Raw genomic sequence first — 24603 nt, 5'->3', positions numbered from 1 at the left:
TTTACGGGACAGTGTGACCAACGTGACTTGAAAATCAACGGTCAGAAGATAATATTCTGTATTCTTATTATTTCCATGTTGTGACATAAATGAACCAGCTATAGTTGAGGGAGTCATACTTTGCACAGGATGCCGGCAATTAGGTATTAACGGCGCCTGCGCGTTGAGCTCTGAAGGGTAGGTAGTGAAATAACTGGGCAAATGAGAAATCTTATGTCTCAGGGTGGCGAGCGTTAGAGAGTAGAGGAAGTAGAGCCGTTCAGAGTTTTTGGGTGTTTCAAAAATCCTGAGCGGCACTGAATTGTAATGGGCAGGGTGTATCAACTACCATCAGCTGGACGTCCTGCTCGACTCGTTCCTTAATGAATGGAAGAGCGCTGGCTAAGAGTGTCCGTCATGTCGTTTGTAGAGTGGCGAGAGGGAGGTTGTAGAGGAGGGCGCGACGGAGGAGCTGGAATGCGGCACCATGAAGGCGGCGGGAGGCACGCTGGTGGCGGGCGAGGTAGCGGCCGGCCTGGCCACCATGGTCATCAACGAGACCGACATGAACACCATGCGGCGTGAGTCTCACACACCACATACTCATACTCATTATACTGTACTGTGTGTAAGGCAGCGGGCGAGGTGGCGGCCGGCCTGGCCACCATGGTCATTTACGAGACATACAACACAACATTGATAATAATGGGTTTTCGCTTTTTATGTTAATTCTTGATAAAGCACCTAAAATATGAGTTGAATTCAACTATGAGGTATTTATTCTTATAGTATGAACATAACAAATTGCAATTAAGGCGTGGTAGTGCCATGTTAGGTCCTCACGGACACAACCGAATTGGGCCGGCATGCCCGGAGAAATACCACTCCCCCACTCGAAACCGGCCTGAAACAGCGGCTATGCCGCTGTGTTTCGTCAGGTAAGTGTGCTGACTCGGAGCAAACAGAGCAGGAGGCTCAAACCTCCTCCACACTTGCTGTGGATTTTTGCAACATCAGGGGGCTTCGCTCAAATTTAAATGCCGTGCACTTTCACCTGGAGACGGCGAACCCGGCCCTGCTCTTTTTAACCGAGACACAGATATCCTCTCTGACTGATTCATCTTACCTTTCATAGCCGGGGTATAATTTGGAACACTTCTTTATACCAAGGGCTGGCGTGTGCGTTTACGTCAGGGAGGATGTCTGTTCTCGACGCCTGAGTTTTCTTGAAGTACAGGCCCTATCCACCATCTGGCGGCGTGTAGACTGCGATGACCATCCGCGAATCTACGCATGCCTGTATAGGTCCCATAGCGGTAACGCAGAGACTGAACGGCTCCAAATGGCTACAGATTCCGTGTTGGAGCAATTTCCCACTGCAGAGATCGTGTTTCTTGGCGATTTTAACGCCCACCACGCCGAATGGCTAGGCTCACGTACCACCGATCATGCAGGGAGATCTATTCACGACTTCGCCTTAGCATATGGTCTGACGCAACTGGTTATTGCGCCAACGCGAATCCCAGATGTGGAAGATCATACACCTTAAGTGTTGACCTCACATCCGGACGGCTACCTAGTTTCCGTTGACCCTCCTCTGGGATCGTCGGACCACTGCCTGATCCGGAGCACCGTGCCGATCACGCGCCTAACATGGTCCCGCTTCTTAGGCTGTCGCCGCGTGTGGCACTATAGGTCGCTCTGTTTTTCGCTGGGTGATCCAGATGCCGCTGCTGACGCTGTTGCTAATGTGGTACTGCAAGGTATGGAACTCTTCATTCCATCCTCCTATGTGCCTATCGGTGGCAGGTCCCAACCATGGTTTGACCGCTCCTGCAAAATGGCCGCTCGAATAAAGCAGGAGTGCTATCAGGCTTGGGTCAATGCTGTGGCGGATCTAAGGATGTGAATTCCAGCGAACTTAAAAAACACTTCAATCATGTCTCTAGGTCCTTGAAAAGAGTTATTGCTGACGCGAAGTCGAAGCACATTGGCAGAATTGGCGAGAGACTTGCACGCCTTCCCTCGGGAACTCGTGCGTTCTGGTCGCTTGCCAAGGCTGTCCAAGGAAACTTTTGCCAGCCAGCCATTCCGCCACTCCACAGGGATGATGACTTGCTGGCCCATGACGCGAAAGAGAAAGCTGATCTCCTGGGCTCCCTCTTCGCTGGTGTCCCGCAAGACTGCGTGCTATCCCCTACACTGTTTCTTCTGCATATTAATTATATGCTGCAAATCAGCAGTATTCATTGCTATGCAGACGACAGCACAGGGTATGCTTCCTACACCGGCTGTGCCAACATGTCACGGGATAGCGTCGACGAGAACCGGAACAAACTCGTGTCTGAAATCGAGACTATTCTTTGCAAAATCTCGGAATGGGGCCGACAAAATTTAGTCCAATTCAACCCCAAGAAGACACAAGTTTGTGCGTTCACCACTAAAAAGTCTCCCTTTGTCGTATCCCCTCGATTCGAGATCACTCCTCTAACTGCCACCTGTATTGGCATACTTGGCGTCGATATATCGAGCGACGTTCAGTTCCGTGGTCACTTGGAAGAGAAGGCCAAACTGGCCTCTAAAATGCTTGGTGTACTCAGTAAGGCGAGACAGTACTTCACTAAAAGCCACCGCCTGCAACTTTATAAGGCGCAAATTCGGCCTCACATGGAGTACTGTTCTCACCTCTGGGCGGGTGCTCCCCAGTACCAGCTTCTTCCATTTGACCGCATACAACGAAGAGCGGTTCAAATCATCGACGATCAAACCATCTCCGATCGGCTTGATTCTTTGGCATTGCGTAGAGATGTGGGTTCTCTCTGCATCTTCTAGTGCATTTATCACGAGGAGTGCTCATAGGAGCTGTTCGGGTTGAGTCCAGCGGCCGAATTTCACCATCGGACATTACGTGCAAAGTACCACCCGCACCACGTAGACGTCTGGCATTCCACAACCGCGCGTTAGAAATTTCTTGCCTCGCACAGCCACTTTTTGGAATCAATTACCGGCTGCGGTTTTCCCGAACAGATACGACTTAGGGACCTTCAAGAAAAAAGCATACTCCCACCTCAAAGGCCGGCAACGTATTCCTTGACACACCTGATGTTGCGGATGTCCATGGGCAGTTGCCTCACCTTTTCCCATCCCGTGAGCCTCTTGCCCGTTTGCCCCCTCTTATATAAAATAATAAAAAAAAATCAAATTAAGAAGAAAAAATATCACTTAGATTTTCGTTAATAATTCGAAAATGGTTACTATAAAGTCCCTTAAAAAGATTTTTTTGTTAACTTTAATAAATATTATAGACAAAATAATAATTTTATGCTTAGTAATTTGATAGTATAATTCTTGCAAAACGGAAATGGAATGCCAGACGTCAACGTGATGTGGTACTTTGCACGTAATGTCCGGTGGTGGAATTCGGCCGCTGGAATCAACCCGAACAGCTCCTCTGAGCACTCCCCGTGATAAATGCGGTAGAATATGCAGAGGGAACTCACATCTCTACGCAATGCCAAAAAAGGTTCACGGAAGTACTCCACCCCAACAACTGTCCGAGCAGTGTAGAGGGTGGACTACATTAAAAATACAAAATTTTGACAAATCTTCTATAAAAGGTTAGTATTTCACATATGTATGTATATTACAGGACATGACACAGACCCAATGGACACCAACAAACCAAAATACCGTCCGTTATTCCTAGAGCACTTCGATAAGAAAGAAGTGAATCACCTGAACATAGGCGGAACACCCAACGGTACTCTCACCAATAGAAACCGACGTGTCGACGATGAGACAGATCTGTAAGTGATACTTGATACTTTATACTAATTCAATAAATAAGGCACAAGATACATTATACAAATTATCCGGATTAATAAATACATCGAAAGTCCATTAATTTTTAAACATTACTATGTAAACAAAACTATTACCGTTGCGGGTAAAACAGTGAACCTACGAAACAAACCTACAAGTTGTTATGTTTTTAAAGTGATGACCCTCACTTCTAGGATTAATACACAAATAAAATTTGAAAACAAAATTTTCAAAAAGCGATCGTTCATAAAATTTTGTTTTCAAATTTTATTTGGGTATTAATCCTAGAAGTGAGGTTTATCACTTTAAAAACATGAATTGTTTAGATTTACAAGTGCGACATCTCAAGTCAATTTCCTAATATACAAATATTGGAGCAGGTTATCAACTGTCAAGTAGATCCAGCAGATGAAGCCACAACCTGAGAGTTGAACAAAGCATACAAAATTAAGTATCTTAAAAATAAGTTGTTAAGTATTAGTCGGAAAAATATGGTTTTCTGAACAAGATCAAATGTTGAATATAATAAAAAGTTAAACACTAATTAATTAGCCAGAGCATCGCTCCATTTTTTCAGAAAAAGTGGGAGCCTATCAGAACCAATGTCCAGTGTTACTATGTTTTTTGCACATTCATTGTATTCGCGTGACATACGGGTTGTAGGAGCGTCCTGTCCAAGTTTCGTTCGAGCGTTATTAGTTTTAAAGAAAGGACATGGGTTGCGAGGAGGTCTCCGAGGTACGATATTGAATCTACTCAACAGTTCATTGTCATCTATTTTTCCAGTGAAAACTTTATAGAGAAGTTTCATATCTTGAAAAGATCTACGAACTGCCAGTGGTTTCATCCTAAAGTAATCGAGTTTGTTTTTGTAGCAGTCTCTATAACATGAGATCTTAAATCGGAAGGTTAGCTGTTTAATGAGTCTCTTTTGAACACGTTCGATTCTGTAAATGTCATTTTTGTACCAGGGGGACCACACTTGACAACAATATTCTAGTTTGCTAAGAACCAAGCTGTTGTACAGTTGAAGGATTGTTGTTAGCTTTTGGAAATCTTTAGACTGTCTGAGAATAAAGCCGACCAATTTGAAAGAAGCTGTCACTATAGAATTTATGTGTTTGGCAAATTTTAATTTGTTTTCTAATATTACGCCTAGGTCCCGAATGGAATCTGTTTCTTTCAATTTGTTTCCCAAGATGTTGTATGAACTCATTAATGGACATTTTTTCTAGTGAATTTTATAAAACTGCATTTACCCGGATTAAGCAGCATACGATTAGCTTCACACCATAGTACAAGTCTGTCAAGATTTGCTTGTAGATCTGTTACATCAGATTCTTGCTTTATAATTTTAGCTATTTTTAAATCATCTGCGAACAGATAAACCTGACAATTTTTAAATAATTCAATTATATCGTTAATAAATAAAACAAAGTAACAAGGTCACAAATTAGAGCCCTGCGGAACACCGGAAATTGCATTGAAAGATTCCGAACACTTGCCATCAATCATTACTATGGCATTTCGGTTAGAAAGGTAGGATTTGCACCAGCTTAAAAAAACATGTCACTAATGCCAAAATATGAGAGTTTTTTGATAAGTATCTCATGGTCCACCATATCAAATGCCTTAGCATGTGAGATGTCGTGGGTTCGAGACCCACATCGTCCATAAAATTTTGTTTTCAAATTTTATTTGTGTATTAAACCTACAAGTGCTTGTTGAACACCGATTTAATTACAAATCAAACGCTGCAAACTGAAGCTGCATTTGACCTAATTGATTCACACTATGTGGCTACCATCGTGTAGAGCTTCAGTTATGAAATGTCATTATCAATTATATCGAAGATATTCTATCTAAACTTAGAATTAGGAATAAAAAAAATATGGATAAAATCAGGTAGGTACCAGATTTAGCATTAATATCCGAATAAAAATTTTATTCGATAATTTTGTGACATTTTGTATAATTTGGACATTTAATTGTGTTTAATGTATGTAGGTATTGTATTATGTATACAGCAATAGAATGCGAATGATAACTGAAATTGATAAACAAGTTATAAATTTAAATGAATAGTAAATAAAATATAAAAAAACCGTAAAAATTAAGGTGAAACAATTATAATCTCTTTCCAAGTTTAGAAGTATTGAAAGCAAGGGGAAGGCCTGGCAGTTAGATATAGCGAAGGCCTTTGATCGTGTATGACACAAGGCGCTCCTCGCAAAACTTCTATCATCTGGGCTTCCCGAAAGCTTATGCAAGTGGACCTCCAGCTTCCTCACTGGGCGCAGCATACAGGTCGTTGTCGACGGACATTGCTCGAACCCGAAGCCCATCAACGCTGGAGTGCCCCAAGGCTGTGTGCTATCTCCAACGCTGTTTCTTCTGCATATCAATGATATGTTAGACACCTCCAACATACATTGCTTTGCAGACGACAGCACTGGTGATGCCGTATACACGGGCCATGCAGGTCTCTCTCGGGAAATCGTCGACCAGTGCCGGGAGAAACTTGTGTCTTCTATCGAGTCCTCTCTTGAGAAGGTCGTGGAATGGGGTAACTTGCATCTTGTCCAATTTAACCCCCAGAAGACTCAAGTTTGCGCGTTTACCACTAAAAAAACCCCTCTTGGACAATACTTCCCTTAAAGCCTCGCCTAATATCGGAATACTGGGTCTCGAAATCTCGAGCATTTGCCTAGGGAGGGCATGGCCAAATTGGCTTTGAAGAAACTGGGCGTTATTAATAGAGCACGGCAATACTTCAAGCCGGCCACACATTGCTGTCATCTTTGGTCTGGCGAACCCCAGTATCAGTGCTCTGTGAACGGCTGGATCACTTGGCGCTACGTAGAGACGTCGCTTCATTGTGTGTCTTCTACCGCATGTATTACGGGGAGTATTCCGAAGAGCTGTTTAACCTGATTCCCGCCGCCGAATTCCACCTTCGCACGACACGCCACAAGTTAGCATAGGATCATCCCTACCACCTGGATGTGTATTGGTCCTCCACAGTGCGGTTTTCAAGGATCTTTCTTCCACGTACTACAAAACTGTGGGATGAGTTTCCTTGTGCGGTGTTTCCGGGACGATACGACATGGGTACCTTCAAAAAAAGCGCGTACATCTTCCTTTAAGGCCGGCAACGCTCCTGTGATTCCTCTGGTGTTGCAAGAGGATGTGGGCGATGGTGATCACTTAACACCAGGTGACGCTCGTTTGTCCTCCTATTCCATAAAAAAAAGTTCATATCGAGGTAGAACACTCAAAGAGGACCAAAAATGAGCAAAAGATAATTATTTTAAACTAAGTGTTCAGAAAAATAAATAAGCCAAGTAAAAATATGAGAAGAGGAGTTATACAAGGTGAGACATGGTCGATAACATTACAACACAGTCAGACAGATGAACTGAAACTTAGGTACAATTTGTACTCTAATTAAAGTCAATTTTCATGCTATCACTTGAGAAGAGTACCAGGAGGCCTCGTTCTACGAAGAACCGGCAAGAAACTGGCCAAGTTATATCTTGCCTTTACATTTTTCACAATATCCATAGATTTTTAGAGCCATAAACAGTATCATAGTAGAAAATAGGAATTACCACGGGAAACCAAACGAAGACGTCAATCTAACAGATTGTTAGGGATAGCAGGGGGAAAGGCTGGTGGAGATGGCTTTTGAGAGTGCATCCTTGAGAGACAATATTATAAGGGATGGGGAGGTCTACTGTTATTTAATTGACTGTTGATGCTGTGAACTATGGTGGGACTGTGAAGTACCAAGTAGCTTAATTCATCAAAAATAATGTGTCTATTAAATAGTCCGTTGGATTGTTGACCAGGAGCGGCGAGGGTGGCGAAGGAGGTGACGGTGTGGCCCTGGGCGTGGGCGGCAGCGTGGGCGCCATGATTGAGGAGGGGAACTTCGAATTCGTAAGTCAACTGCACATCGTCCTACTGCTACCGCTCGACGCGACCGCTGACGACGCGCTCGACACGCGCGCCCGTGAGTTGATACGCGCACTCGCCCGACCAAATACACACACACACACACACACTCACACACACACTCACAGACATTTCTTTTTTACTAACGCATATAAAAATTTATATAATTATATATAATTAGTATTTGTAACTTTTTGTAGTTTCATATTTTCACCGTCATTTAATTGGGAATTAATAACTTATATACATTTAATTTACATTTTTGAGTTTAATTATTTATAAATTATTTTAGTACATTTATTTTTTGTATGTATGTGTTGATTAACCTATTAAATATTCTCCTTTGTTTATTTAACACACAAGTTATTTATTTATTATATTATTCAAAAACTTATTAAACCTTTTTCCGCCCTCGAACTGTTTTGCTCCTTTTTGTCACCATTTTAATTTTGCTAGAAAGGAACAAAAGAGTTTGATAGTTAAAATAGGCTGGGTAAGCAGATGGTGTTATAAGATTTATACATTGTTTTATTATAAATACTAACAGTGAACCAAACATGAAACATTAATTAACAGTAACTTACGGGACGTGTGTCGATTGATTTTATTGTATGAATTTATTTGGAGATTGTCCAAGTCAAGAGTAATATTAAGTTACTACAGTGTCCATAAAAAGGGAATGTATATAACTTTACTCTTGAATCTAACCTACACAGTGTCAGTATTGAGTTTTTTTTAACTTGTCCATGAATCAATCAAATAAACAACCGTGTTTGCATTTCATTTACTTATGTGAATAACATTATTAATCAACTATTTTAACTTGGAAAAAACAATCACAGATTACGAACAGGTGACATAGGATTTCGCACTAAATGATTGAGGCAATTGTGAATAAGTTCCCTCCCATCAATCATTGCTCTGGATGTTCACGTGATAAAATAATCGTACTTTGTAAGTATCCATAACGGCTGTTTGCACATCCACAAATATATGTATTTATCGATTTTGATATAAATACTTGCATGTTAGACATGTAGAAATTCAATGGTATAAAAATAAAAGGAAATATAGGTTAAGGTTATGTTTCAGGCCCTGTGCTAGGTCTTTGTACGTGAGGCCCTATATAAGGGTCAACTCAAAGCTTCTTAATTTTCTACTCCATTGTTTGTGTGTCTCACAATGTTTACTAAATAAATATGGCGTTAATTCTCTTGTCATGGTGGTCATGACAGTGACAATGACATTAACCTTACCGACAATAAAGAGCTGACAATTAACATACTATTTTTTTCTTCTCACTGTGGAAAATTTACACCACAATTTAGCTAAATGTCATGTTTCTACCAGTGGGAGGCTCCTTTGCACAGGATGCCGGCTAGATTATGGGTACCACAACGGCGCCTATTTCTGCCGTGAAGCAGTAATGTGTAAGCATTACTGTGTTTTGGTCTGAAGGGCGCCGTAGCTAGTGAAATTACTGGGCAAATTAGGCTTAACATCTTATGTTTAAAGGTGACGAGCGCAATTGTAGTGCTGCTCAGAATTTTTGGGTTTTTTGAGAATCCTGAGCGGCACTGCATTGTAATGGGCATGGCGTATCAATTACCATCAGCTGAACGTCCTGCTCGTCTCGTCCCTTATTATCATTAAAAAATAAAATGTTTAAAGTAGAGCACCAAGCTTTAAGCGAGAAGTATGTGTTTTGTAATTTTAACGGTAATGATCGGTGCTACGATTGTACAAGTTTTGTTTCTTATTATACTTGAAACAAATATACATGCTATTAGATTTTTTTATGAAAATAAGGGACGAGACGAGCATGAGGACATCATTGCGGAACTTTAGCATAGTAATTATTAAGATGTGTACTCACGATACATATTTTATTAATTTAATGCCGATATTTTGATTCAATTGTATGAATTGACACTTGATTGATTTGTTTCCCGCCGTCTCCGCGGTTCGAAATATCAGCCTAGCGAAACTCGATAAGAAAAAAGCGATTGTATGTGCGTAAGAAGAGGAAGATAGCGGATATTCACAACGTTTTATGCAACTGGTCGCTTTCAAACTTAGCTGGATTATTATTCGTCGCCATATTGTATTTACAATTTCAAACATATGTGAAATCTCACTGCACGCTTCATACCAAACTGAATTTCACACAAAACAATTTGGCGATTAGTCACACCTGCCACGACCAAGATTTTTTGTAACATTATTTGCGTTTTTCTTATGCCAAGAGCCAAATGTTTAGAGCTTGTATCTTATTGCCAGTGTCACAGCAACTTCTTATTCCCGCCTCTTATTACACACAATAGTCAGCCATGTTTGTTGTACGTGTGTTGTGCCCGCAGCTGTCGTACCTTCCCGAGCGCGAGCTAGAGGCGCTCCAGAGCCGGCTGGATGTGGAGATGGAGGCCGAGATAGAGCGACTGCACGCGCTCTACGACCGTAAGCGACGCCCCATCCTCGACGCCATCTCGCTCAAGCGCAAGCGGCAGCAGAACTTCTAGCGCGCGGCGGACCGCACCATTGACGGTGTTATTACAAACAAATAATGGACGTTATTACAAAACAGTGTTTGGCTTGTGTTTGACTAAAACGTCGTTAAACACGACATAAACTGAAGTGTACACGAACAATTAAAAGAACAGAACGCAATTTTTGTCAGCCGTCATCTATCTGTCATCATATAATCTAACAGCCGTTCCCAATATAATACTACCTTCTACTGTCAGTAATTAGCTGTCAATAATCTGAAGCTGTCGCAATATACCCGATAAGTATTCTTATCGCCTTATATTGGGACGCGTAAATTGCAATTTCCATACGTTGCTGTACGTCGTCCCATTGACAGACCGCGTGCACAGATAAGTTGAGTTACCGTCGATAAGTTTATTGGGACAGAAAAGTCAACGATAGTTACGATTTTTATCTCAAGTAAGAGATAGACTGAATATTGGGAACGGCCGTAAATCTTCCTTGAATATAATCATTTGTTAGAAACACCTTAGACAAGGTTCGACTCTTGTTTATATATAAGCAATGTCAAAAGATTGTTGAACGCTAAACAACAGACAGACACAGATTTGTAATAGAACTTTTTTAAAACAAGTGTTCAACACATGTTTTACTTTTTTGTAATAACACATTAACAGTCTGTCATTAATGTAATACTTTATCAAAAAAAAAAAAAATTAAATGAATTTCTAATTAGACGTCCGCCTGGTGTGGACACCTCTACTAGTACAAATGAAACTAAATGTACAATATATTTATCTGATATATTTTTTAATTAATACAGTATTTTTCCAACTTCCCATGATTTATTTTGCAATATTTAAATGAAATACGATCAATTTTGTTCATTTGTATCGCTAATGCCTAATGTAGTGTATAAAATATAATTAATTAGAGGTGCTTGGCAATGTGAAGGAAAATGTCGATGTTCGCGTTGAAACTAAATTGGGCCAAATTTTTGTAACGTTTTGTAGAAAATGCATTTAAATGTCTCAAACCTGTGTGGAGGGTTATCTCTTAGTATTAGAATAGGCTTTAAGTTGTTATAATGTATACTTGTTTGATAGACCTACTGAGACATATCTCCTAAAATATATAAACTTTTGTATACAGATGTCCATCATGAAACGCAAAAGTGTTGGAATAGATTATGTATTAGATATAATAATATGGCCTAGTTTTTCCAACTTGTTAAACTCGTGGTAACTTGCGTTATAAATTTTAATTTTGATATAGTCACGCAAATGTCCGCTAGGTGGCACTGTTTCCTGTAGTCATAGATAGTACTATAACAGTTTGTTGTCAAGATACTAACTATAAGTATATCATATTAGATTAAGGATTGATCTCCGCTGCGCTTCAACTAGATACCCCCAATTTATAACAATAGCTTTCTTATTACGGCAACTTTATATCGTTGTGTGTATTGGCTCTTTGTAAAGATGCTTGTTCCGTGCCATCTTGACACTCAATGGCATCTTTCAAATTTTGTAACATACGCTTCGTGTTATTTTAAATTGAAATTAATAAAAAACAAAATACTCACTGATGATATCTGATCCCAGTGTCTTTCTTATTTCCTGTAGTATTCTTTTTACAAAGTTGTACTACGCAACCCGCCATTTTACTTTCAATTATTAGCAAAGTTTAACAGAACATGTGGCACGTCAAAGTAACACATTTTTCGAGACTGGCTCGAGTACACTTTGGCGTAGTATTAGTTGCCGCACTTTGCAACTACGCCTGCGGTATCTAGTTTGAGCGCAGCGGAGACCAATCCTGAATCTAAGTACATCATATTTTAATGATATTGGCACATAGTAGGTATTTAAAATGAAGTCCACGTGTTTGTTTGTCACAATGTGTGCTGGTATTAATATTATTTCAAACAGCACCATCTGGCGGCCCGCCGAGGAGACATACATACATTCAGAAGTCTGAAGAAACTGAGACTTGTGCACTATTCCACATGAACTGCAATTACATTAAAGTTGTTATTTATTATTTCCTTAGATCTCATTCGAAATGTCGCAATGTACCACAGGGTAGTGTCAGTTATGAGACATAACATTATGGAACCATCTATAAAATGTTATTCAACATGGTTTAACCTCCAAACTGGAAAAGGCTATCAAGAGCAAAACACCGCGACTTTCGTTATTGGCATTACTCTATGATACTTAGTATAGATTATATTATTACCTATTTCAATTAAAAATTAACTTCGTAGTGGGTTGTGAAAATCATGAATTTATGAGAGAATTGCTAATACAAAATATATGACATCGAGGTATATATATTCACTATAATGTTACTAATACACATTCACGTTACAATAGCTTGAGATATATAGGAATTCATAAATACATGTTGTGTATTGTTTTGATTATTCAGTTATGTGGTGTGATATTCAAGTCAGAGATATCAGAGTCAAATCATTATGAAAACCAAACAGTCAGTACTTTCAGAACATTTTAATAGAGTATTTCACTCCTCTTAATTCTTAATTACCTTAAAAGTCGGTCTAAAGAAATAATTATTGGTGACATAATATTTACTGTGGGGTAGCCACATGTACGGCATATTTGCATTTCAAGTTTAATGATAAAAACTGATTGAAATAACGTTTGATTACCACAATCATTTTAAATATTTTATGCACAGATGATTGTTTCCATTTTCAAACCTAAACAAACTGATTGAGTCATTAAAATATAATGTATCTGTATGTAAGGAGTCAGTATTGACCTGATGTTTAGGTAAACATGACAATCGGATAATTGTATCACATATGACAACATATGAAGACATAAGTGTAACAACAGTAAATTGAAGACTTTAATAACTCCGGTACAGTTTTTGTCATTGACAAACATCACCTTGACCAGGATGTTTATTGTTAGTGTACAAGTTATTATTGTTAGTTTGTAGGATTATACATCTAGAAGTGCCATTAAGTGTAGACTATACACAGTATTTTGATAAATTTGTAATTTTTAGAAAAATTTCAACTTCTTTCTGCTTAATAGTTTCTCAAACACTAATAGTATTAATGTTTCTAATGACGTATGTTCCCATTTCTGTAAAATAAATAATAAAATATATATTTTAGTACTTGCTTAGAGATTGGCCTAATATTGAATATTTATTTTATATACCTAATATTTACAGGGTAGGTGACACATATTCGGCAATCACTGATGTTTCAATAGGGTTTGTTATATTTAAACTCATTCAATTAATGTTCATACATGCTTACTTTTATTTTAAAGCAAATAACCTATGTGCGATATATTGTTATTGATTTAAGATTTAATTGGTATCACTTTTTCATATGTATTTACAGTTTAGCAATTTTGATTTCAATAAATACAAATAATTATTAATGATTCCACATCACTATAGATAAATACGGAGTTATTGTTTGTTAAGTAGTTTGCATTGTATGTTAATTGTTAAATAAACAATTTGAAATGTTTGAACAAGACAACTATTTCCTTTGGAATCATCTGCAAACAGTTGTCTTCTTCATTTGACCTGGTTGACATTGATGTATGCGCGTGTGGATGGAGCATTGTCACTGCCCACTGGACCACTCATAGAAATATTTCAATTTAAAAATAATTGGACTTTTTAAAGATAAGCTGGAAATCGCGCATGTAATAAACGTGACAAATACTACATAAGTATTGCATATTTTTAAATTAATATGCTCCATACATAAGTAACACTTTGTATTGTGTGGTGTTGCCCTTATTGTATGTATGTGGTGAGTGAGCCACGTGGCCAGACTCCGTCCACTTCGCACCTGTGTGGGTTCAGATATTATAATGTTGCACATCTCCGTAGCTTGTTGCAGTGTTGGATAGATATGCAGTATATTTTTGGACAATCAACTCACTTAATAAAGAGAAATTATTGAAAAGAAAAACTATTTTTATTTATACTCATTTAATATTGGATAAATAAAACTTAATAGTAACACAACATTACATATATGTTTGTGATGATAAAATTATAATATATATAGACTATGAAGACTGGCACCATACATCAGTCTGTTTTGTGATTATATTTTTAATGGGTACCTTATTTAACTAGGTTCTAGCCAAATAATGTCTTACATTTTAACAATAAATTAAGATTATTTCAATATTTTTGTTGATATAAGGATTAAAGCAAATTAAAATTTGGTAGTGTTGTGCTTAAACTTAAAAGTATATCAAGAAATAAAAATATTAAATCATAAAATATCACAAATAAAAACAAATAGTACCTCAATAACAATCTAATGATAAAAACTTAACAAAAATATATGATTTACTTCAGCATTAACTATGCATAGGAATTTGTTGGACCACAGATTATCCAAAGTTAAATAATTACAGATTATGTTGACTTATCTTAGTTCAACATTCACAAACAACTTAAATGTGTAAGATGTATGAATATCACATAGTTACAAACCCTGTTCACTTTTTGTACAACTTACATCATATAGACTCAAGTACATATAAACTTTGATCACTAAAATCAGTTAAGGTGTAATAAAATATACTTGAGTAGTAAATAATGTTGGTGAACGAAAAGTGTAACATTTCTAATTTAGATCTTAACTTCCTAATTTCACTAGATATGATAGAGTATTAAACCAAATTTGACTTTCTACCTTTCTAATCAAAGCAATATAATTTTACTACTACATAGGTGTTATGCTTATTTTATAAAATTCTTCAAACTCACTACAAATTTTGTGATATTATAATTTCTTTAGTGTAACTATTGTATAAGCCCTGGAAACTGGTCTTGAACGACCAGGAAACTCATTTTCGGGTTCTGTTCATTCAGTGATAGCACACAATATAAGTGCCAGGGGACTCATCCTAATGTCAGGTCAACAATAACTAAATTTAATAGTTGCCTACAACTAACTTTAAATTAAATTAGACAGATCACAGATTCAAGACAAATACTAAACAATACATGTGTCTCACACTAAATTTATCTCACTTTCAAAATAATACTTAGTTTTCAAGAGATCAATTTTGGAATAAAGAGGAATGTTCCATATTAACAATAAATAACAGTAGACTAATGTCTGAGTATCATTTGGCAGTACAGGAAACTATCAAGCACTGAAAAAGAAATAAATATTATGAGTATCAGAAATAATTTTTATAAATTATGGAAAGTTTATTAACAAAATTGTTGGTGGTGACCATGGTTTTGGCTTTAATGCATACAAACACACAAATGAATCAATCAGCATATTTAGATTAAGTTGATTATGATTTAAATACAATATTTTTTACACTTGCAATCATTACTAAAACTTATTAAAACAAAGAAAATTTTACTAATAAAAAGCAATTGTATTGTGGTAGTTATTCTAAATTTAATTTTGCTAACATAAATGAGAATTATCCAAGTGTACTCACAGTACTGCCCTATACTGATGACCAGCTCCCAGAACTGCAGCTGTCCTTTACCCTGCAGCATGATCTCACACAAGAATACATACACTACTCGGGTAGTCTCAAACAGTGAGTCCAAAAGTAGCCACACTGTTATATTTCTCCCAGTATTCTTTGAACTACTTCTGTTCATTACAATTAAACTGTTCAGAAATCCGATAGCACTTGTCACTATCATCATGCCACAGATTATATAATGAATGACTAAAATAAAACAAACATTTTTGAGTAACCATAATGCAATATATCAATTACTACTTAGTTCTACACTAGTTTGAACTATCAAAACCAATTATTATAATAATTAAATTGTATATGATACAGACAGAATTAGACTAATTCAAACAAATAATGTATAATTATACACTATAGATAAGAACTAATGATTCAATGATATTTAATTTTATAAAAGTTATCTAATGAGGTATTAAAATATAGTTAATGAATAAATGTACTGATTTGTTAATAAATGATACATTAAAAAATAAACTTATTTGTCCAGTCTGTTTTTTACAAAAATTCTTGTAAATGAAAACCATCTCCATTGTACTGGTGGCTGTAAATTTATACTTATTTGTAATTATAAAGTAGTTGACAATTATTGTTTTGAAGTCAATACTAGATATTGGAAAATAAAATAATTCTGTACCCATCACACAGAAGACAAGTTTGTAACAATGGTTTTGTCTAACCATAGGATGGTCATCAAAGGATTAAAACTCATATTGGGATTTGTTCATTCATGTTATGAGACAGACATGAACTAATAATCAAATACAACAGGTATAATCTCTAATATTATGTTGAGCTATTCAGTCATATTGTACCTACAATATGAGCATAAACTGGACTCAAAAATAATCTAAAGGAATCAACTTCCAGTAAATAAATGCCTTTAATACCCTTACCTAATAACAGACATAACTTCAGATTTACAAAATAGAGTTATAAAATTAAGCCATAATTATTACACTTGCTATTCCAGAGCCTACTAAAATGTATTTGATAAACTTTTAAGTTTACATTCAACACTAGATTTTACTACAAATAAGGATTTTTACATACTTACCCAAATTAAATTTGTGAACATTACCTATTCCAGTATTGTCCAACTCGACTGTGTAAAATAATTCAGGATCTAAAAGTCGTAATAATGAGAATCCAAATGCTGTTGCTGAAGAAATCTGAAATTTTTTTAAGTATGATTTATTGTATGTAGCTTGTAGTAGTAATGAAAATTAACAGACTTTCAATCAAAGAATTATTAATTTTTAAAGCATTTAAGTACGAATTATGGAACGACAGCTATACAGAAAATACTACAGCAACTATTCGTATATATAATTTGAGTTCTAGCGACGGCATTGCTTTGAATTGCGTCGACATTTAATTAAATCTTCACTAAAGAACTAATAACAGCAATTTTTATAATACTTCTTTATGTATTTGCAAGTATATTTATTACTTAAAATTCAAAACAACATTTTTAACGGTCAAAAATACGTTTCCTGTTTGTTATAAAATACTAAAGTCTGAACTCTAAAATCGATTATCGAATTGATGAGTGAAATTTAAATTTTAAAATACGATTCACTATATGACACATGAAACAAATGACAAAAAATGCACTAATCACAGAGTACATTAAAATAATATGCTCTTGACTTACCAAAGAGTATATTAATGTAAGCTTCGTAGAGTATTTTTTTGTACTGGTAAAAGTGTTTAAACTAACTAACACTGCAGAAGTAGCGTCGGTAACTTCATTGCAAATAGAAGGAACAAGTTGTATACAACTGTTTGTCGCTTGTTCATAGTTTGTGTACACAGTTGAATATCAGGCTAAGTTTAGCCTGAGATAGAACGGGATAAAACTATTGATCTTGCATCTCGTGTAACCCATTTTATTTTTGTCACAATGTCAACTTTGCGACAAACCAACAAGTGCTGTCATGTCATCGGTTGGCGATTAGCTTGTGAATATTATTTATGTGATTTTATTGGTTTGTTCAAATATATTTGTTGTGATATACGGATTTCCTTGGAATTCTAAAAGTTTACACGATGTATGGGTGTGTAGCTGCCAAAGCCGTATTTAATACAAAAATCATGGAGTTAGGTTCCACGCGTAAATATTACCTATTTTCCACCTAACGTTTTCAATATAATATGCAACAAGCTCGTCTAGGTATTAATTTTTGATCTCACCATATGACTGATTATTTAAGATACTCACTAATTTTCATTTAATTTATCGTAATAAAAATAAACATAACTTATAACAGTGACAATGTAACTCAATGGAAATCATATTTTAGTCATACTTATATATAAGCTTGTAAAATATTTAAAGTTAATGTAATTTAATGACAATGCATTTGTAAAAAGATCAATTTAAATAAATTATTCTTATACAAGGGGAATGCTGCCATAAAATAGATGTAGTTTTACCCAAGTTATATGAAATGTTAATTATATGCAATGGTAATGGTTTGGAGACTGAGCGTTTGGAGATTCAATAAAACAACTGCTTGACTGTGAGGAATATGTGGAAGATATATGATTTATTAGAAAGTTACATGATATATATACAAAATCCTTAAAACTAGTTACCCAATTACAATTGTTACTTAAAAATTATTTACAAGTTTAGAAAATACACACCAATACTAAAGCTTACATTTTGACCAATAGTAAAACGTTTCATTCAGTAAGAATTGAGAATAATATTATGTGTTCCATCTCGCTCTAAAACTAATGCTATCGCAGTAAGCCGGCTAGCGAGCGCGGGTTGTGTAAACTCGCGTCGAACCTCGATCATACGATGTCAATGAGCATTTAGCACCTACTCTGTCGCTCATTGATTAAAATTGCATGAATAGTGATCGACCCCCGACGCCTCAGTCGAGTACGCTCGGCCTTGCTGTGCAGCTGTGTAACGCTGAGCATATGACTGATCTCGTGAGTATATCTGCGGTCGTCGAGAGAACGTTCGATTTGACTACTGGTGATCTGTATGATTCTATGAGTTGATGTACAGCATTATGAAAAGGTTCTTATCAGAGCTAATATTACGTTATATAAAATAAAATGTTCTTTTCAGAACGAATCTTTCGGCATACGCTTATTACAGTTATTATGCACGATTAAAATTTCTACGATCTATAATGCTACGAAGGTATTACGTTACAAGTTAGATATTAGACATTTGTATTAATTGATATTATTGGTTGTAGGTACAGCTACAATGGTTTTGTTTAAATCATTTTGTTATTCAATTTTATTAAAATTGCATACATGATATTTGTTACTGGTATTTATCAGCAGTGGTTTTGTATGTCAGATTTCTTCAGCAACAGCATTTGGATTACTAAGCTATTTATTGCTACGCTACTTTTCAATGCGATTGAAGCGCTGTAGCCGTTAGATGTTCGTTCTATTCGTAATTAGAGGGCGAGAAAGTAAAAATAAAAGTCTGATGGGATCTCTGGACAGAGGTGTTAACAGTCTAAAATGTTAGAGAGCCGCTACCTGAACCAGAAAGCTATTTGTGTATAAGTTGAGTTAAGCCTACGACTCTATGCAGCATATGCTTACACTGCATTACCGCTTCTTTCCTAGTTCCACAAAATGCGGGGTATAAATTTGAATTCTATACCCTGGTCCACAACTTTTGACTCTATGACGAACGAGGAAAGTTGGAGAAAGCGTGAAAGTTAATTAAAGGAACGCCTCTTTTGTGAGGTCAGAGGTAGAGAGTGTTGCTGTGGGGTCATAATGCTGACATTAATATAGTGTTTGCTCTCCAAAAGAGAGCTGTTCGTGCTATATATCGCCTTGGTTATACAGTCACTCAAAGAAAAATTTGACATGTTCATTATCCTCTCGTATGTTAACTGTCTAAATGACAATTCAAGCCCATCTGTGGATCCCATTACAGGACTTTCCACAGATCTGGGTATGAGCGCTAATTTTTGAGACCTAGGTTTGAAAAAACTAGATGTTCTCTTAATCAAGCTAAAAATTTGTAAAACTACAGATAATTTTATAATTAAGATATATTCTTGAAATTTCTAACACTTAATTTTGTATTGCATTGCAATTGTTCTAGGTTAAATAATATTGGTCTCCAAAAACATAACTTTTATTCTCTCATGTATAAAAAATAAAACGATTGCTGGATGTAATATTATATTTTATTTATACAATCTAACATATATGATAAAATTAAAAAAACAAATGGCATAAGTATGAAGTTTTTACACTTGTTTTTAAACTTGGGACCAAAAAAGCACCTCTTTAAAAGTCACTTCAGTGGGTCTCATATCTCTTTAGTTAATAATACATTTCTGGCGTCAGGGACAAAGCATTTTTTGTTTACAATAATTTTAACTTATTGTCAAGTTAGTTTAAATAATGACACGTAATAGTCAACATATCTTGAGTATGAAAGTATCAAAAATGAGACTCATAAGAGGTACAAAAAAATTGTTTCATAAAGACTAAGATTTTGCAGAATTATGTTGATACAAAAGTTATCATTATTAATTATTCAAGATTTACATAGAACTAGGACTTAAATACAACAAAAAAACAAACATGTTTGGAAGAGAAATATCAAAAACCATGTTATTAAACATAGTGAAAAATGGACATATCTGCTCTATGAAGGCTGTATAGTATGGATACAAATTATAAATGTATGTTAACACATCCCAGTACAGGATACTGTAATATGGTCATGTCAGTTGAAGGTTTTCGGACTATTATTATTATTATTAACAGCCTGTACTGTCTCACTGCTGGCAAAAGGCCTTCCTCAACACCTTCCAATTATCCCTGTATTTTTTTCGGACTAAAATTAAATTAAAAATTAATGTGGTATGGCTCGTAGCAAGTGAATACACACATTGCAAGCTTTACAACATGTAATGGTCCTCTTCTTGCAGACGGCGCATTGGCGCTTAAGTTGGTCTGGCTTTCCGGGCCTAATAAAATCATATTGTGCAGGAGTGTGTACTCCTGCTCGGATCGGTGCACTGGGTGCAGGCGTTCTGCATGCTACCAACAAATCAGTAATTAACGTCTTCCGGAATTTACGATGTGACAATGGCAGATTTTTGTTCAGTAAAATATATGAGTTCAGTACACATCTTTCTAAAAAATTTTTTGTACCACACTAGAGTCCGCCTTCTTTCAATGCATTGCGAGTTGCTGATCTTTGCGATCTACTCCGCCCATAGATATGTTGTAGTCCTGCATGACAGTCGGCTTCAAAATATCGCCACCACTGGTAGCTGCGAGGCGCCTTCGGGTTACATCATTGTTGTTATTGTTAGTACATGCAAAAAAGCCAATAAAAACAAATTGTGAGTGCAAAATTAACATTTTCAGTGTAAAAAAATTTAACAACATTAGAAGTACTAAAAGCAATCAAGTCAATAAAAAACATTTTAAAAATCGATCAAAATTGATTTTTAAATTAAATTAATTCGTCATAATAACTGCCTTAGACACAGCATCCAATCACTTTTTAAAATATAGCTATATGAAAAAAAAGCAAATAATTTTTAATTAAAATAACAAAAGAAAATAAAAAATAAAAAAATCGAACATGAATTTCAATAGCCTGTTCCATATTATCCAACCGGCGGCCATTTTGTGATTCAAAATTCCTATCTGTGGCAAGTCCCAGAACAGGACTTTTGAGTGTCTTCATATCTTTGAGCTCGGAATTTACACATTTTCGACTAAATTACACGTATTTTTTAATTACTATATTGAAGTTCAATATAATTGTGACCTAACTACACAGATGCTTTAAGGTTTTAATAATTTTTCGACCAAATATGACAAAACGAAATCCACGTACAAATTTGTAAAGTTACTTGTACGTTGGTTCTAAGGCTGTTTTTGACTTTAAAAGTAAAGAATATGTCAATATGAGTAAATAAAATGAAATATTACTGACTATTCCATGATTATTCCAGTTAAAATCACTAAAATTTACTAAGTTCAGCACAAAAACAATCGTGAAATCGCGACAATCGCTGATTGAACTTGTCACAGATTAAAACAACAAATTTCAACTTTTTTGTACCATAGACGTGCTAAATTATATATGAGAGCGAGAGTCAGTTCATTCTTATAAAATTTTTCATGTGGGCAAAAGAGTAAGAACTATAAGAACGTCAAAATATGCTCGAAACTGAACAAGGTGATCGCACCTGTGGCGGGTCCTGCGACAGGACCTTCCACAGACTGTGTCCTGTGTACTGTGTCCTGTAATAGGCGCGTTAACATACAAGACGTTATCTGTACATTCATGAAAATTTAATATACATTCACAAAAATAGTACCTTTTTGATCTTAATAGTGATTTTGCATTATAGAAATAAGGGATTGCTTGTAACTAATTCTTATAGGCTTCATAATAGAAATAATTGCTTTAAGAATAAAGGGACTATTATGACGGGGATAATATATATAGATATAAGGGGATATTGTATATTTTATTAAAAAAACGCAAAAATAGAATAGTGGGAGAGTTTCTTGCGCCGCTTCTTCTCTCTCAGAGCACCATTCGATTCCGAAGGTGTAGTAGTAGTAGTATTGACAGTAGTAGTAGAAAAAGAATTCTAAAGGAATCAATTTTAAACAGATAAATGCCTTTTATGATTTTTTTTATGGTTTATCACAAGGTAAGTTTTTAATATGACCTGGATATGCTGCAATTTTAAACGAATACACCTAAGGTTTATGGCTGCTAGAGGAAGTGAGCCTAATGTGTGCCAATAAAGGTCCTGCATGACAAGGTGCTTTGTGTTCTTTATGACACATGATTTTTGTTACATATTGCTAACTCCACAATAAGATAGGATGTCTGACGTCATAGCAATAGTTAGAATTTTTAAGACGTCCGTCCATATACTCGTATTAAAGTTTCTGAACTAATAAAGGTGAAAGACTAATTAATCGGTTTTATGTAAGGCCTGGTTTTCTATGAGTTGAATATTCCTCATGGACCATTTCCTGTTGAGAAATCTGTAATATTAAGAGTCATGACATGACATTTGTAATTCTGAACGAGTGAGGTAAGTTAATATATTGTTTTTACAATTCTACAATTTAGTCCGGTCAATTTAGATGAAAAGATGAGAGTGAAGTTACATAAAGCCCCAACAAGCTGAAAATCAGTGAAATTGTTCAAAACATTATAAACAATATTTAAAAGTTCCCCATAATTCCCGTGTATGGAAAAAAAAAGGTCAAAGGTCAAAAAAATGAGTTTTTCGCGATTTTCAGCAAAACGGTAAGATCTATCATAAAAGTACCTCAGACAAAAATTTAAATGTATCAGTACTTTTTTTTCTTAGAAGCCACCGTTTCTGAGATATAACGATTCAAAAAGATATAAAAGTTGTTGTTGTGTGATTTTAAATAAAGGCCAAGAGTTTTACAAGGAGACGAGTCACTTTAAGGAGAACAACAAAATCAGCTTGTACATTTATCAATTTTATATAAATTATTCTACGATGTATTACGAGTAAAATGAGAAAAAATCAGGAGCTAATGAAGAAAGTCTAAGAATATTATTTAAAGTTATTAAATAGTTTGGAAGAGAACCGCGTTACTATTAATCGATTTTGTCATTACAAAAATAAATAATACAGAACTTGTCTATTAAAACTTATCCACATAAACGATATTCTTGTTGTTTTTTAGTATTCAGTTACCTAAAGTACCAGCTAACGTTATAAAGGTACATATTTATTAATTTTATTAGTATTTTAGTATCCGTTCTATGTGTCTGATAGTAAAATCTCAAATCGATATCATCTGTCACGTGTCAATGTAACGTCTATCATAGTATAAATTAAGATTTTGTTAAAAGGCATAAAAGGCATTTATTCTCTCAAAATTGATTCCTTTAGAATTCTTTTTGATGTAATTTCTAATATACTAGATACTACTACCGCTTCGGAAACAAATGGCGCTCTGAGAGAGAAGAAGCGGCGCAAGAAACTCTCCCAGCATTCGATTTTTGCTCTCTTTTCAATAAAAATATACAATATTGTACAGTCATTTCTATCGCTATAAAATAATCATAATCTAGTCTCAGGCTGTCCGATCATTTAGATATTCAGCTGTGGGGTATCCGGAGGCCTACACCCCCCTCCCAAATACAAATGGCAGCACGGAATAAAAATAGACTACTCCAGGACGGTACCAGGCTATGCAGCCCTGGAGAATCCGTCCCTGGGTGTCCACAATTAGGGCCTGTACCTAATAGTGGTTGCCCAGACTGCCCAACAATGCCCTGAAAATCTCATGGCTTTCATCTACCACAAACGGTAGATCGTTAATATATGTAAGAAACAAGAAAGGACCGAGAATATAACCCTGTGGAACACCTATTCCCACAGGTTTACCCCAAGACCGCATGCCATTTACATCGACTATCTGAACACTTTCGCTTAAATATGATTTTAACAGATTTAGGGCTCTATTTTTCACTCCATTATGCTTTAGTTTTAGGAGTAAAGTTTCATGGTGGACGCAGTCAAATGCTGCATCCTGTGACTCTTCCCAGGCGTTAATGATGTGCTCAATGAGTCTAGTACCCGCATTAATTGTTGATAAGCCCCTAGTGAAACCGAATTGATTTTTGTTTATTATTTTGCTGTTGAAGCAAAAGCTTTTCAAAAATCTTATTAAAAACAGGCAGCACTGAAATAGGTCTGAAATTAGCAGGGTCAAAAGAACTGCCCGATTTGAGCAAAGGTATAACTTTGCTGTATTTCATGAGGTCAGGGAACTCACCCTCATCTATGCATTCATTAAA

At 35.9% G+C, this 24603-nt stretch overlaps 1 protein-coding gene and 1 long non-coding RNA gene across 4 annotated transcripts in view; one reads left to right on the top strand and one right to left on the bottom strand.

Moving 5' to 3' along the window:
- Nucleotides 1–14215, top strand: part of LOC126976327 (serine/threonine-protein kinase 4) — a 38474-nt gene extending 24259 nt beyond the window's left edge. For 2 of the 3 annotated variants that reach the window (XM_050824615.1, XM_050824613.1), the window contains 4 exons: nt 410–560; nt 3629–3785; nt 7653–7816; nt 10119–14215. In XM_050824615.1, the coding sequence (XP_050680572.1) occupies nt 410–560; nt 3629–3785; nt 7653–7816; nt 10119–10219 (573 nt within the window). In that variant the 3' untranslated portion in view covers nt 10220–14215. The remainder of the gene's footprint in view (nt 1–409; nt 561–3628; nt 3786–7652; nt 7817–10118) is intronic. The other variant, XM_050824614.1, reaches the window with a different exon arrangement.
- Nucleotides 14216–15812: 1597 nt separating this feature from the next.
- LOC126976337 (uncharacterized) lies at nt 15813–17126 on the bottom strand. Its single transcript, XR_007731884.1, has 3 exons — nt 17070–17126; nt 16828–16942; nt 15813–15962 (listed from the first exon to the last, which is right to left on the bottom strand). It is a non-coding gene; the product is annotated as an uncharacterized LOC126976337 (long non-coding RNA).
- Nucleotides 17127–24603: the final 7477 nt, after the last annotated feature.

This window comes from Leptidea sinapis, chromosome 40, assembly GCF_905404315.1.
Source record: "Leptidea sinapis chromosome 40, ilLepSina1.1, whole genome shotgun sequence".
NCBI lineage: Eukaryota > Metazoa > Arthropoda > Insecta > Lepidoptera > Pieridae > Leptidea > Leptidea sinapis.
The sequence above is the reverse complement of the archived record's forward strand: the minus strand, read 5'-3'. Positions and strand labels throughout refer to the sequence as shown.